Raw genomic sequence first — 17160 nt, 5'->3', positions numbered from 1 at the left:
CATAAGGAGGCACCATAGTGTGTTGGAGGCACATGAGGATGCACCATATTGTGTTGGAGGCGTATTAAGAGGGAATTATACTGTGTTGGAGGCACATGAGGGGACATCAAGAGGACACCATATTGTGTAGGAGGAACATAAGAGGACACCATATTGTGTTGGAGGAACATAAGAGGACACCATATTATGTTGGAGGCACATTAAGAGGGAATTATACTGTGTTGGAGGCACATGAGGGGGCATAAATTTGTGTTGGGGACACAGAAGAGGACACCATATTGTGTAGGAGGAACATAAGAGGACACCATATTGTGTAGGAGGAACATAAGAGGACACCATATTGTGTAGGAGGAACATAAGAGGACACCATATTGTGTAGGAGGAACATAAGAGGACACCATATTGTGTAGGTGGAACATAAGAGGACACCATATTGTGTTGGAGGCACATAAAACATTTTTGGGATATGTTTATGATCCAACTCCATATTTATGTCTTAAGGATTTAGAAAAGAACGCCCTGTAGGCGTCATATGTGGGTGTCCCAATACCTTAGATAGCTATAGGACCAGACTAGGGCAAGGTTATTTAAACACTTTATTTACAGATGCCTAAGTAGGCAAAAAAACCTATCTTGGCCCAAGTCAAATTAATATATCACTTTTATTCGATATGCATTAAAACCAATACCTTTGCACATATAATGTATATTAATATTCAAAGTTAAGCTTTTACAGTGACCAAAACATGCGTGTAAGAAAGACAGATATGAGGTAGACATGTGAGAGTCCTCTGGACAGTTTAGTAATTGCATCACATAATGCTTTGGAAACAATGACTAAAGTCTGCGAAAAACAACAACAGCAATCCCATCCTCAGGCAGTAAGCTTAAAAGGATCTTTACCTCATACATCAGGACCTAAGGAGAAATTCATACTCACCTGGTCCCCACTGCCTGCTCCTTGGTTCTTCTGCTGTCTTCACTGAACTTCCGATTCCTGTTTTTCAACTTCCTGAATCAACAGGGTCATGTGCCCCACTGCAGCCAATGACTGGCCTCAGCAGTGATGTTCCCCAAGTAGATGTCACTGCTGGGTCATGTGCTGCTTGGATACATATCACTGCCGTAACTACCATAGCGGCAGACCATGCGACTGCTATGGGGACCAGGGCAAGAGGGGGACCAGTTGGGATCATCTCCTCTTCTACTGGGGGTGAAAACTTGGTCAGGACTCTACCCTCTAAAGGAGCAACTTTTAGCAAATGAGGCAGTGGAAAATAAGGATCATTGAAAGGGTTTAGGTGGAAACCCTTCTGTCCTTTGTGGGGCGGGGGGGTTGGTTTGATCCTTGCTATGGAGCCCTTACTTCTCTATGTACGCCACTGGCTGAGGCCTATCATAAATGGAAGGTAGGTGTCTCTCTGCGCTTATAATACAAATGTAGCAACAACAGAGGTTCATTTATTGGTCATACATATTTTATGTAAGAAAATGAAGGCTGTGTCCATGAAATACACTCATACAGTTCATACGGTGGCACAGTCTTCTGGCTTAGACTTGCTCGTGCACTATGTATTCCCTTTGCTGTTGAGAATCCCCAGCCGTAAATCTCACTACAAATGAATGTAATAAAATGAATGATTCATGTGTGACCTTGTTGTTCTAATTATTCTAATGACATACGGTATGTTTCCAGGCATTGTGTATCCAGGCTTCGGTGCTGAGTATGAACCTTTACCTGTTCTTTACTTGCCGGCAAATGGGTGTAGGAAATAACAGAATTAAAAATTCAGGTAACGAATGTCAATAAGGACAGTAATGATATAAACTGAATCTAAATTGCAGGACGATAGATAGATACGGATGTATTAGAGCTAAAACTCAAACCCTTAGGCTTCTTTCACATGGGCGTCATGTTTTTGGCCCACAATGGAAGCGCTCATCTCCTACTGCGCCCCCGGCCCCCCCCCACCGCCGCCGCCGCAATTACATCCAGGGCCGCGCCGCCTGTGGTGATCGGCGGTGCGGCCCTGAAGGATAAAAAAAATAATATTTTGTCTGGTTGTTCTAGGGGGGGGGGGTCCAGACCCGCTGGAACCCCCCTCTAGGTGCACCACTGGTCTCAATTTAACTGATCTGCTCTTCCACTGACCTGAACTGAACTAAAAACTCCTCTGTTCTCCTGTCTCACTAGGCCTGACCTGAGTATATATATAAGACCTAAGCTCTATCCCCATCTAGTGGCGGGATGTATAAATTGCACCTAATAGGCCTGTTAACAGGGATTTTGCAGTTACACAAATGCAAAGTTAGTACATAACAACCTAGTGCTGGTAATAATATAAAAAGTGCTCTTAAGCAGTGCCCACACACACGTAGTGGGACGCTGCAGGTGCGTCGCGGGAAAAAGCGCAATTTCTCCCCGCGAATGCAAAACATTGTAATTTTGCACGCGTGTGAGAAAAATCGGCATGTTTGGTACCCAAACTCGAACTTCTTCACAGAGGTTCGGGTTTGGGATCGGTGTTGTGTAGATTGTATGATTTTCCCTTATAACATGGTTATAAGGGAAAATAATAGCATTCTTAATACAGAATGCATAGTACAATAGCGCTGGAGGGGTTAAAAAAAACTTAATAAAATAAAATTCAACTCACCTTAATCCACTTGTTCTCTTCTGTCTTCTTCTTTGAGGAACAGAACCTTTGATGACATCACTGCGCTCATCACATGGTCCATCACATGATCTTTTTTTACCATGGTGATGGATCATGTGACTGACCATGTGATGAGCGTAGTGACGTCACCACAGGTCCTTTTCCTCCTGCACAGCAAAGAAGAAGAAAGGATTAAGGTGAGTTATATTATTTTTATTTTTTTAACCCCTCCAGCGCTATTGTACTATGCATTCTGTATTCAGAATGCTATTATTTTCCCTTATAACCATGTTATAAGGGAAAATAATAATGATCGTCTCCTAGCAACCGTGTGTGAAAATCGCACCGCATCCGCACTTGCTTGCGGCTGCTTGCGATTTTCACGCAACCCCATTCACTTCTATGGGGCCTGCGTTGCGTGGAAAACGCGCAAAGAGGAGCATGCTGCGATTTTCACGCAACGCAGAAGTGATGCGTGAAAATCACCGCTCATGTGCACAGCCCCATAGAAATGAATGGGTCGGATTCAATGCGTTCACCTCACGCATCGCACCCACGCGGAAATCTCACCCGTGTAAAGGAGGCCTTAACTCAAATTTCTTAACTCATCATGATATGCCAAAACAAAAGCCATGGAAAAGCAATTGAAGGTTTCGGCTTAACACATCTAGTTAAGTATGTGTGTATTAACAGTACAACATCTGTCAATAGATAGATAGAGAGACAGACAGACAGAAAGATAGATAGAGAGACAGACAGACAGACAGATAGATAGATAGATAGATAGATAGATAGATAGATAGATATGAGATAGATAGATAGATGCTAAATAGATAATACCCCGGATGTGTCCCACCTGTTTTGGTAATGCTAATATTGATTTAGTTCTGCCAATGAAGCTGATTTGAATTGTATTTGATGATAGATAGACAGATAGCTGCATGTATGAGATGTTGTTCTATGTAAGCCGCCACGCTCATATATATAATTGGATTTGGATCCCCGACCCCCTATCCGTGCCTGTGCTCCAGGTGCCAATACCAAGATGACATTAGGATGCGTGCTTGCGCGTGCAGTTTCTGTTCCTGCCAGCAGCCAGCAGCATGAGGATGTAAGAGAGAAAGCATGTCACAGGGAAGGGAGAGACACAGAAAGGAAGAGAGAGGAGAGAGGTTGGTTCTTACCTAAAGATCCTCATTCATTGACACTCTGAGCTGCACACAGAAGCTTCCAAGGCCACCTGCAGCCTCCTGAGCTGCTTCTTCTACAGGTCTTTTCACTGGAGTCAAGGATACTGGAGATCTGGAAGTAGCTGCCCAGTCCCATATCCCTCCTCTTTTTCCCACCTCGCAGGCTGTCTTTGTCTTTTCCCGGGACGTACAAAGGGGAAGGAAATAAAGAAAAGGGATCCGCGGAGGAGCAGAGGCAAGAAGGAAGATGCACATTAACCAAGAGGTTTCCGCCAGTAAAGGTAATAGTTCTGGATACTGTATTCCCATTGCAGCCCCTATGGACGTAGAGCCGTGTCCTTGCATTCTGCTTCTGCTAGGTTGCATGAGCTTTAGCAATGATGATATGTACAGGGGGCACACCTTGCCCCCCTGTCCTGAGGTCACAGGTAGACCTATGGTACCTCTGTGTTTCAGGTGGATTGTGTATGTCAACTCACTCTTGTTGAAGGTAATGCTGAATATCACTGGCACTCAGGTTTAGGGTCTCGCTGGTAAGGTTGGGTTACACAGTAGTTAAATCCTTTCACAAGTGCTTGGCTCAGTGTTTTGTTTGTTTCAGTCTTGTGTGCTTAGGAGTTGCTCCTGAACATGGTGTGAGAATCCTCATCCTCATATCATTAGGCTCACACGTTTGCACACCGTGCATATTCATTGCTGATTGACTTCGATATTTATAGCTGCACCTGCTGCTTACACAAGGTGCCACAACCTAGGGTGAGGAACATGTGACGGATGCCCTCTGCCCCTCTTATCCCTGGTTCTCCATCGTCTGACCTGAGGACTCCCTGTCCTACAACCCTTACCCCAATGTCATTCTTTGGACTCCTTCACATTTGCCTGTGTGACATCTCTCCTTAGACTGTACACATTGTCACACTCTACGTGCCCCTTGTCCCTTATTTCCTACAGCCTGGTCCTTCCACTGATCATTATCCTGTCATCTCCTTCATTACAGACCACTTCACCTTTCCTGTCCTCTGTATTAACCTGTAATTTCCATGTTGACCCCATTGCCTGTTTTCACCGTACCTGTCTACACTATACTGGTCGACCCAATTTGCCTTTACCTTATACTATATTACATTTCTCTCATCTTCCATCCCTCATTCCTCTCTGCCCACCACTTCCTACCTTCTTCCTCCTAGCTTTCTGCTCCTGTATCACACCACATCCCATCTACTTGACTTTCTTCTATTGAGTCGATACTAGTTCCCTGTGTTATGTTTTGGAATAACCAGAGCTTTTTTTATTTTTTATCATGGCTCTTATTGGGGCTGATCTGATCATTGTCATCTCTTCACCTTGTACGTATCTTAGCAAGGGAACAACTGGAGTTGGGAGTGCGAGAATGAACAAGGATCGAGTTATCACTCTTTATGAGTTCCTTTTCCCTAAACATATTCTTACAAACAGACATAGTGAAGAAGTGTTACAGACCAGGACGCAGGTTCTATGCTCTACGAACATATTTTCCATAATATGTAGCCAAAGTTTGATTTATGAAGGTTCTAAATCAGAAACCCATGTGGAAAGTTGTGGAGAGGCTTTTCTAACTCCCTCCTTTACATGATATAACAGAAATGACTTTTCTAGGAGAGATGGGACCAGATGGGTTAAAATCCAACCTAATTCCTGTTTTCCCCAAGACATAATATTGGGGGCAGTCGGACAGTCCTCAAAATGAATTAAATCTGTCTGACAAGAAAATACTGAATACATGTTATGTTCTTTCTTTTTTGACGTCCATCACAATCCAAAGGTGTGAATATCTTCCTGACCATTTGACCAGGACTAAAATGAAGGACACAAAACCCTGTCCTACATGTATACCATCATTGCTGGTTTTATTGTTACTTTTCTAGCACTTTGTTAAAGTCAGTCACATGTGGGTTGGTGCAAAATATCTTTGGCCGTATGGCGTTATCTCACAAACGTTATGATAGCCATCATAATGTCATCTGACCTGAAGGTCTCAGATAACAAAGGACTTGACAGAACATTGCTGTTTGCAACAGTGTTGTAGCAAAATCTGTAATCTTATGCTGAAAACTCATGTTTTGGTTACGCTTACAAAGAAACATGAAAACTTTTTGGGATAAAAAGTGAATCTGTCAATAGTCTGGACCAAAACTAAACTTCTGAAAACACTAGGCAGGAGCTGGCAAGAGCAGTATAATCTGGATAAGCAGTAAAACAGGGGTCTCTACCACTCATTTGAAAAAGATGATTAAAAATAAAAATGTATTTAATATTTTTAAAAACAAAGAAAGTCTATCCATGAGAAAAAAATTCTCCTTGGATAGATTGTCCTTCTTTTTAACAATATGAAATGGTTTTTAATCATCATTTTCAGGTGACTGCTGGAGACCTTTGTTCCACTGCCTATCTAGATTGGATGCCTTCCAAGCATGGTGTCTCTTCCTTGCACCGTCTGGGGATGGTGGGGAGCCGAATTAACTTTTTCTTTTGGAACTTTGGAGAGCAGTACAAGCATAACTTTTTTTATTTTTAGAAGTAGTGTGAATATTACATTATTTTCTGCCAGATTCTGCTCCTGCAAGTGTCAAGTTCTCTGTGCATTGAGCTGCTTCGCAGTCCTGGCTTCTGCCGAGACTGACAGCTGTAACGGTCTTCTGGTTGGATGCTGCAGTTGTCACTCAGAGAAAAGGGGAGCGGCTGTGAAGCAACTCAATGCAGTGAGCACTTCACAATAAATATCCGCTTCCAGTGCGCTTGCAGGAGCAGAACCTGGGAGAAGTAACGTTAATATTCACACTACTCCTGATGATAAAAGCTCCACAAAACGTACGTTTTCACTTCTCTCCGCAGTCCCTACCTAATGCTGTCAGCAGTTTAGCACGGTCAAAACTGCTGATAGACTCCCTTTGAAGGCATACATTCCATAGAGGCAGCACCAGAGCCATAGAAAGTTGCCAATCCTCTATAACCATGGGCAATGTGATCCTGAAGATGGCTTTTCTGTTCCATAGACACCAGACTTGGCTAGGGCTGAGGGTTATGGCCTTTCTTTCCTATAAAACAGAATAGGAGGGTGGTGGGCATAAGGCCACAGAGCCTTCTCTCTTGTAATAAGGATGTACAGTGGTAAGAACTGGGGGGGGGCACCACTTTAAAAAAATAAAGTCCAAAACATAGGGCGTTCAATTGGTAAAACAGGAGTCGAAACAAGACACAAATAGCAGATGAAGTAATAAAATCTAATACAAATCCAGCCTCATAACTGTCCTGCAGAAAGAGCCGATATAATTAATCAAGAAGAGTTTAATGGATCAACGAGACTTGGCAAAAAGTTCAACTCTGAGATGTCACAGGAGACTTACCTGTGATGCAGAGAACGTGACAGACCTTACAGTGTTGTAAAACTGCCCAGCTTATCAATGTAACTAAACCCCTGAGGCATCTGAAAGGGTGATCAATAGTTAAGGCCGTTTTAAGGCTCCCATAAAACCGCCTGGAAGCTGAAAATTAAATACTTAATTACTGCTACAATTTCCAGTGATTAAAGTGCACTCACAGTGACAGCGTTCCCAAATGTCATTTTACATTCCTGTGACTGTTAACCCCACATCACATTTGCCCAGGTCCTTGATAGTGATTGTATGGGAATCATACAGGTCTGGCACCTGTAGGGTTAATAACGTAGCAGACTTCCTACTGGTCTTTCTGCTGGATGGAAACACTGCCGTGGTTCCTTAGGTTTTTCTACTAGAGAACTTTTGAATTCAAAGGGGTTATCAAGGATTATAAAAGCATGGCTGATTTATTCCAAAAACAGCACCGCCCCTGTCTGCAGGTTGTGTGCGGTACTGCAACTCTGCCCTATTGGCCCCAATTGAGCTGATCTGCAATACCACATACAATCCATGGACAGGGGTGGGGCTGTTTTTAGAATAAAACAGCTAAGGTTTTCTAATCCTAGACAACCCCTTTAAACCCCATTACTCTAAATTATTAGGTGTTGCATCTGCTTGTGTTACTTTGTATCATCGTTTCTTACATTTCCCTCCATTCCTTTCTATCCTTTCGCTTTACTTATTTCCCCTTACATCTTTATATTTGCCACTAAGATCCCGCCTTTGATTAGTCAACTCTGACTTAAAGAGCATGTGTCATTTCGATGACCTACTGTTTACATTTGTAACAGTTTTCAGCTATTTTGCATATTATAAAAAAAATTAATCCTGCAGTGTTTGCTTTGGCCACTAAGCCTAAAAACAAGCTCACGCTTTCTGTTCTTTAAAGATCACTTCCCAGCAGTCATCTTATGATCATTACAGGCAGGATTAGAGTGAAAGCTTAATACCTATTTAGAGACAAAATGGATCCATCAGTCACATTAGCTGATAATAATCACAGCTTATCGCCTTCCCCTCCCTGCACAATGAACTCTGCACAGGTCACAGAGCATACCTACAACACTCCGCCATAGAAGCCAATGAACACCTCCAGCCTACAGGTTCTTATGGCCCATTTGGCTGCTGTACAGCATATTTCTGAAAGTGAACAGCAGCGCAAGCAAGATGGCCGCCCCCATAATCGCGTACAGAAAATAGTATAAAAAAGGTACAGTCAGAAAATAAAACACATTAAAAGAAGAACATGTATCTGGATTTATTTAGTTAAGAAAATGAAAGTGATTTTGATGGAACTAACCGATCCTCTAAAGTGTATATGTTCTCTTCCAACGACAGATGTCGTGGGATAAAGAAGGATGGGGCATGTTGAATTTCAGCATAACCAATCCTTTTGTTTTAAGGGAGGCATGCATGGTTATTGAGGGCTGGACGGAATAGTTATTGAAAAACATTTTCCTAAGGTGCACGTCCACCTTTAAGGGGTTGTGCAAGAATTCGGGTGGAGGTGTTTGGCAAACCCCCTGACTTGGCTGGACCTGTAACGGGAAGCTTACTTACCTGCTTCCCAGTGCTGGCTCCTTGCTCCTTCTTCTACCGTCATGCGATGCTCCTCTGGGCTCCTTTGCTGTAAACATCCGGTTTGACATCGCCTGCAGCCAGTCACTGACCACGGCATCATGTGACCATTTGTCATGACGTAGGGGGAGCCAGTGATTGGCTGCGACGATATCAAACTGGATCTTTATCGCAGGTTGGGAGGAGAAGGAACGGGTAAGGGCAGGTTTGCATTTGCGTTAAAAATTAGATTATATGTTCCTTTATAACTGAATTCTAGGATGGAACGCAAAATAGAAGCCTTTAAGAGGCGTTCCATTATGCTCCATCCTGATACATGTCTATGGGCACAAACAGCGGCTCCATTTTTTTCCGTTATTCATAATGCCAACAACAGGACTTTTTTTTTGTTCCATCATGAATAACGGAAAATAAATGGAACTGTTATATGTGCCCATAGACATGTATTATGACGTCCTGATACATATCTATCGGCACATATAACAGTTCTCTTTTTTTCCATTATTCATGACTGAAAAAAAGTTCTGTCGACAGGACTTTTATTTTTTTTTGTTCCGTTACGAATAATGGAAAAAACTGAACCATTATATGTGCCCATAGACATGTATTAGGATGGAGCAAAATGGAATGCCTCTTAAAGGCTTCCGTTTGGCATTCCGTCCTAAAATTCTGTCAACTCTGTTATAACGAAACCCTATAACGGAATTTATAGCACGAATGCGAACCCGCCCTAAGTAATCTTCCCTTTACAGGTCTGACTGAGTAAGGGGAAGGTGGGCAGTGATGGTCAGTTCGCAAGCGAACACATGCGGGCTGCCATCTTTAGTAAGGTAGACTCACCCCTCCGCCCTTACCTGTTCCTGTGCCGGGAGCCGGTCTGAAATCAAATGCAGTCATCAGGAGCAGGCAGTTCCGAGAACAGCCCGATGAAGGCCCCCGGCGGCTGTTCTCGGAACTGCTTGCTCCCGGTAACTGCATTTGATTTCAGACCGGCTCCCGACACAGGCACAGGTAAGGGCCTACCTGTGCATCGCCGGACGGGTGAGTCTACCTTACTAAAGATGGCAGCCCGCATGTGTTCGCTGGCGAACACTGCAAACTGACCATCACTGGAGGTGGGGGTTGCAAAAAAAAAACCATTCTTGCACAACCCCTTTCATTTATTTGCTATGGGACTCCCAATTCTCCATGTATACTGTACATGGTCTACAGTCTCCTCTTTTATTATTTTCATATTTTCGTTCATGTTTTGGTCAACCACCATGAAAAGAAACGGGACATCAGGTGTTCCTGGTTGGGCTAAGAAATAGTTAAAAGACGTAATTTTTTATGCAGCGAGGTTTATGGCTCGTGTACAGGTTCTGTCCTTTGTACATCCCGGTGAAATCTGCACCTTTGGTGAATACGTGAGGAAGACCGAGGCTCCCTGCGGCTTGTGAATCTGCTGCTTGCACTCGCTGTTTGCACAGAGAATTCCTTCCGTGCGGAGAGCTGCTTCTTACACACCCACTAACGAAGAATAAACAGCAGTTAAAGGGACATGGACGCCCACTCAGGCTCTTCAGCATGAGTGGCCATTAAGTCTGCGGGGGGGGTTAATCAACCGTGGGAAAGGTGACCCTGCATTTTACTGACAGACACGTAGTACGCTGCAGAATTTCTTCCTTGCGGATTGTCAGTGCAGCGTGTGTAGAAAATGACACGTAAATCCCATCGACACGCGCCATATATGTGGCTCTTATCTATTTCCTATAATGATCCTTTCTACGCTTTTGCTGAAAAAATTTGTTCCATGGTCGGCATCTTTCTTTGCTGTCAGTGAATGGAAACAGTTGTGTTTACATCCAGTTCCTTATACCTTTAACAGCTAAGATATCCATTCTGTGCAGTCAGAGATTATCCGGCATAAATGGCGGCTGTCGGCCAGGCAAAAAAAAAACGCTACACGCAGTGGTATTTGTCCGACCAAAACCCGGCTGGAAAGAGGCCAGATCCCATTATGGTCAATAGTGGTTCGGAGATGATCTGTTGAATCTGGCAATGCCGGATCCGGTGAACTCCAGCAGGCTGTACCGGCAGAGAAACATTCACCAGAGATGTGAATGAGGCCTCACCTGAGAGCCCACAAATGTCCTGTGCTACAAATGTCCTACAAATGTCCTGTCCTACAATGTATAAGCGCAGGTTTGGAGTCAAGGCTGCTTCATTAGCAGAAGATAAGGCTGAGTTCACATCTGCGGCAGGTAAATCCAGTATTCTTAGGCCTCATGCACACGGCCGTTGTTTGGGTCCGCATCCGAGCCGCCGTTTTGGCGGCTCGGATGCGGACCCATTCACTTCATGGGGCCGCAAAAGATGCAGACAGCACTCCGTGTGCTGTCCGCATCCGTGGCTCCGTTCCGCGGCCCCGTTAAAAAATATAACATGTCCTATTCTTGTTCGCGCTTTGCGGACAAGAATAGGCATTTACATTGCCGGCGCCCGTTCCGCAAATTGCGGAAGGAAACACGGGCGGCTTCCGTTTTTTGCAGATCCAGGGTTTGCAGACCGCCAAAAACGGCACGGCCGTGTGCATGAGGCCTTTTCCGGCAGAGGAGCAGAGTATTGGAGTTACCGTATCCGGCTTGATGGCCAGACACTGCCAGATCCCCTTTCCGACATAGATCAAATGAATGAGGATCCGGCAGGGTCCAGCTATGCTAGATACAGTAAGGCCTCATGCACACGACCGGTTTTTTTTAAGGTCCGCAAAAACATGGTCCGTAGGTCCGTGATCCGTGACCGTTTTTTCGTCCGTGGGTCTTCCTTGATTTTTGGAGGATCCACGGACATGAAAAATAAAAAAAAAATCTAAGTCAAGTTTGCCATTGAAATGATAGGAAAAAACGGACACGGATCACGGACACGGATCACGGACGCGGATGACAATCTTGTGTGCATCCGTGTTTTTTCACGGACCCATTGACTTGAATGGGTCCTTGAACCGTTGGCCGTGAAAAAAATAGGACAGGTCATATTTTTTTCACGGCCAGGAAAAACGGATCACGGATGCGGCTGCCAAACGGTGCATTTTCCGATTTTTCCACGGACCCATTGAAAGTCAATGGGTCCGCGAAAAAAAACGGAAAACGGCACAACGGCCACGGATGCACACAACGGTCGTGTGCATGAGGCCTAAGGCTAGTTTCACATAAGCGCTTTTAGATCCGGCAGGGAGCAGCCTGCTGGATCTCTCTGTATTCGGGCATTGCCAGAAGCTACCGCACCGCTGTCCGTCCCCATTCACTATAATTGGGACTGGCGGAGATCCGCTCGCAACCCAGCAAAGAGGCAGAGGCGGGAGGATGAAAATGGCTCCATGCAACAGTTTTCGTCCAGCCATTTCTCGGCATGTTTGCCGGGTTTTGGCCAGATCTCTGCCAGTCCTCATTATCGTGAATGGGTCTGGCGGGTATTAGGCAGCGTCCGGCAATGCTGGATCCAGACATCGTTGGAAGGCTGCTCCCTGCTAGGACAGCCTACTAAAGATGTCTAGCACTAGTGTAAAACTAGCCCAAGGCTCATGCACACGTCCGTATCTAATTTGGAGTCCGCAAAACACAAAAAAACGTATGACATCCGTGTGACGTCCGTGTTGCTTCCATTTTTTTTCATTGTAACAATGCCTGTCCTTGTCCGCAAAACGGACAATAATAGGACATGTTCTATTTTTTTGCAGAACGGAAATGCGGACATACAGACATGGAGTCATTTCCATTTTCCAGCCCCATAGTTTCTGCATACAGATATGTAAAAATACTGAACGAAAACGGAGGAAAAATACGTTTGTGTGCATGAGCCCTAATTGGTAGTCTGGTTCTCTGCCGGAAGAGACAGAGTTACCTGTCACAGATGTGAACCTACCCTAGGTACAATTGTAGCACATACCTCTGCTGAGAGAAGCATAAGACCTCACTTACCAAAACTGTCTAACAGGAGAACTGTCTTAGTTGCCCACAGCAACCAATCAGAGCTCACCTTTTATTTCTTAAAGCATTCTGAAAACATGAAAGGTGAGCTCTGATTGGTTGCTATGGAGAACTAAGATAACTAAGGGAGATTTATCAAAACTGGTGTAAAGTAGAACTGGCTTAGTCACCCATAGCAACGAATCAGATTCCACCTTTCATTTTTCAGAGCTCCTTTGGAAAATGAAAGGTGAAATCTGATTGGTTGCTATGGGTGACTAAACCAGTTCTACTTTACACCAGTTTTGATAAATCTCTCCTAATGTGTTTTTAACTTCTGGATTTAAAACACCATGGTCCACATTTACTAATCCTATAAATGACGTAAGCTTAGACAGGCTTTCTACACCCGCACCAGATTTATCACAGGGCCTCAGTATGGACGATAAATGTGTTGCAGGGAGAGATGCTTTTCTCTGACTTTACACCTGCTTAGGGCTCAGGCACACGACCGTAAGGCGTTTTCAGTGTTTTGCGGGACGTTTTTAATGGATCAGTTTCTTAGTTTTTGGTTTCAGTAGTGTTTTCGGTTCAGTTCAGTTTTTCCGTTCGGCATATACAGTATACAGTAATTACATAGGAAAAATTGGGCTGAGCATAAAATTTGCAATAGATGGTTCTGCAAAAACAGAACGGATACGGAAGACATATGGAGTACATTCCGTATGTGTTCCGTTTTTTGTTTTTTATTCAGACCCATTGACTTGAATGGAGCCACAAAACGTGATTTGCGCGCAATAATAGGACATGTTCTATCTTTCAATGGAACGGAAAAACGGAATGCACACGGAGACACTTCATTTTTTTTTGCTGACCCATTGAAATGAATGGTTCAGTATAAGTAGCGCATACTGAACTAAAAAAACTTCCAGTATACTGAACGCAAAAAACGTTCGTGTGCATGAACCCTTACTTTGAGACAGATCAACCTTTCTGCTAAGCCCCACATCCTGTCAACCACTTTTTAGATTTTTGTCTCAAACACATTAGTAAATCTGGGCCTGTGTTCCCATTCACTGACAGCAAGCATATGTCTTGACAATGGTGAGGAATTGATGCAGAAAGCATATAAAGCATGCAAAATGGTTTATGTATGCTTATATAGCGTGTCCCCGAGCTCTCCTCTTTGGAGTAGTTGCAACAGTCCTATATTTTTGAAGCCCCTTTCACACGTCAGTGAATTGTGGACATGTGCCATCATGGACTGCTCACGTATCCATTGACTTTAGTTCAGTGCTTTTCCACGGACTGTGGGTCAGTGGTGACACCATGGACGCATGTCCTATTTTGTCCATGATTACCGATCCCTCACGCACATTATAATCTATGGGTCCATGAAAACCATGGACACAACTAGGATGCCATCCGTGTTTGGTCCATGTTTTTCACGGGCCATTGGCAGGAGATGCTCTGGAAATTAATTTTCAACCTAGCACTATCCGTGGACTATAGATGACACACGGAGAGCAAAGAAATAGACACATGGACCAAACATGGATCCTTCACGGACATCTTCACCGATAAACCACTGACCATCTCGACACAAATGTCATCACAGACATGTAAGTGAGGCCTTAGTTTGCATACTCCTTAGATTTAGGCCTCTTGCACACGACCGTATGTATTTTGCGGTCCGCAAAAAAAAGGATCCGCTAAAAATACGGATGACGTCTGTGTGCATTCTGTATTTTGCAGAACGGAACAGCTGGCCCCTAATAAAACAGTACTATCCTTGTCCGTTATGTGGACAAGTTCTATATTTTAGCGGAACGGAAATATGGAAACGGAATGCACATGGAGTACCTTCAGTTTTTTTTTTGCGGACCAATTGAAATGGATGGTTCCGCATACGGTCCGCAAAAAAAAGGAACGGAAAGAAAATGCGTTTGTGTGCAAGAGGCATTAGGGACTATTCATATAAGTATATTCCGGTCATGTTCTCCATTCACGTGACTCACATGTATCATGGCGCCACTGCAGGTTCACCTGACCTGAACCTCCAGTGTCATAGGGATCTATGAAGCTACACCTATACTTTTCTAGCACCTTTCTGCAGTGCACAGGATTACCTACAAGTCAGTTTCCAGCTTTGATCTACAGCTGTCCCTTGATACAAAAAGACTAGGTGCAGCTCCAGCCTCAGGCGACTTTCACATGATCAACATTTGTAAGCCAAAACCAGGAGTGGAAAATACAAAGAGAAGCGTAATGGAAAGATTTGTACCTCTTCTGTGCTTTGCACCTGCTCTGGGTTTTACTGATGAAAAATACGAAATACTGACTGTATGAAGGTGGCCTTAGACAGCAAGTGAACAGTCAGTTCTTGAAGCCGATGTGTTGAAAGCAGGAAAAAGGGGCGAGCGTAAAGATCTGAGTGACTAACAAGGGTTAAATTGCGATGGGTGAGTAAGGGTATGTCCACACGTTCAGGTCTCCGCATGCAGTTTTGTAAGACAAAATCTTGAGTAGATCAAAAAAGGAGAGAAAGTATAAAGGACAGATACAACCTAATCCTCTTTTTTGAATTTACTCCTGGTTTTGGCTTTCAAAACGACATGCAGAAACCTGACCGTGTGACCGTACCCTAATTGGGTAAGAGCTTTTCCAGAACGTCTTGTGGGATGTGCCTGGTGTGCATTGACGTGTACTGTACCTTCCAAAAGTGGTCCAAGGATGGAAAACCTCATGAGAGCCCAAAGATAATTGATGCATGTGGGCAATGAAGGCTAGCCCATCTGGTCCAATCCCACAGAAGATCGACTGAGGCACAAATGGCTGACAAAGTTACTGTTGGCTATGATAGAAAGATGTCCGAACACCATGCTGTATATGCCATAAGGCTAGACAGGCTGTCTAGGCCAGCACCAGAGTTATCACAGGGGCTCATTCTGGATGATAAATCTGGTGCAAGGATAGACACTTTTCTCAGACTCCTATTATTAGTTTGCTTACTTTGAGACAGATTTTACACACCAAACTTTTGGTTCAAAATGGTGGCTCCACCACCTTTTAGTGATGCCCGCCCAATTTCCGCTAGATCCCACCCCATTGTTGAGCATGTCAGGAAAGGTGTCAAAAACCCTGGATGTGCCAAATTGCGCCACTTTTTTTACACAGATTTTTGGCAGAGACACATTAGGTAGGGAAAATATGGCGCCAGTATGTATGAGAAGAAGGCAAGCTAGAGGAGGCAGAGGATGCTTTGGGCAATGTTCTACTGGGAAACATTAGGCCCCAACATTTATCTGGATGTTACTTTGACACATACCACTGGAAACCGTATTCCCTAATGGCCGTGGCCTCTTAATACCTCCTGAGGAACATGGAAAACATTCAAGATATAGACTTGGCCTCCAAATTCTCCAGATCTCACTCCAGTCAAGCATCTGTAGTATGAGCTGGTGAACCAGGTCTGATCCATGGTGGCCCTGCCTCTCACCTTACTGTTTCGAACCTCCTAGTGCCAGATACTACAGGACGCTAGAGGTCAAAGGTCTTGTAGAAGCCATGCCTTGATGAGTCGGAGCTGTTTAGTGGCACGAAGGGGACCTACGCAATAATAGGCTTGTGTTTCTAATGTAATGGTTGTTATCTTTGCCCTTGAAGCATCAGGCAGGCTAAGAATTGGGAATGAGATTAACATAAAAGGTTCAGATTTTTTGGGTGACAACAGCACCACTCTTGTCAATGGGTTGCATATGGTATCACGGCTCATTCCCATCCACCCAATAGAAAGTTATACTCTGTAGATTATATTCAGACTTCAGTGCACAGATGTATACGAGCCTTACCCTTCCAGTTTTTTTTGCATTGGTGACATGATCATTAATGCTTCCAGTAACAAGCTGGGTCAGGTTTTATCTGTTGACAAATTTCTAAAGATAAGTCTAGAACAGGAGAAGCTGTGCGCCCATCGCTGTTATTATTCTTCATCGAAAACCTCCTAACCAGGCCGGTATTTCCTTATAAGCTCTGAAATCTCAATAAGACGTGGTAAAAACAGGTGGGGGGGATGCAAGCAGATACAGGCTGCTGGAAATTGTGTGGCCACGAGCAGCTGTGTTGACACATGGCATGAAAATGATGTTCATCCATTATTTTCATGATGCCTGGACGCCAGGATGCTCCAATTATTGTAATCTATAAATAATTACTGGTTTAGCCCTAAAGTGAGGTTGTCACTGATCTATACAAAAACAAAAGTCCGTTTTTTGGCCTCCCATCTGCTCCCAGAGGAGCGCTAAGGAGTTCAGTCCCAGAGCTGATGATGTAGTCTTCTGAATATAGTCTATCTTCATGGGTAAAAAAACAG

The 17160-nt window shown here is 44.0% G+C and overlaps 1 protein-coding gene across 2 annotated transcripts in view; it reads left to right on the top strand.

The window, feature by feature from the left end:
- Window positions 1-3839: 3839 nt before the first annotated feature.
- SYT7 (synaptotagmin 7) overlaps window positions 3840-17160 on the top strand; it is a 415280-nt gene continuing 401959 nt past the window's right edge. For both annotated transcript variants that reach the window (XM_044270331.1, XM_044270329.1), the window contains exon 1: window positions 3840-4128. In XM_044270331.1, the coding sequence (XP_044126266.1) occupies window positions 4095-4128 (34 nt within the window). In that variant the 5' untranslated portion in view covers window positions 3840-4094. The remainder of the gene's footprint in view (window positions 4129-17160) is intronic.

Source organism: Bufo gargarizans, chromosome 10 (genome assembly GCF_014858855.1).
Source record: "Bufo gargarizans isolate SCDJY-AF-19 chromosome 10, ASM1485885v1, whole genome shotgun sequence".
Lineage (NCBI taxonomy): Eukaryota > Metazoa > Chordata > Amphibia > Anura > Bufonidae > Bufo > Bufo gargarizans.
This window is presented reverse-complemented; position numbering and strand designations above follow the sequence as displayed.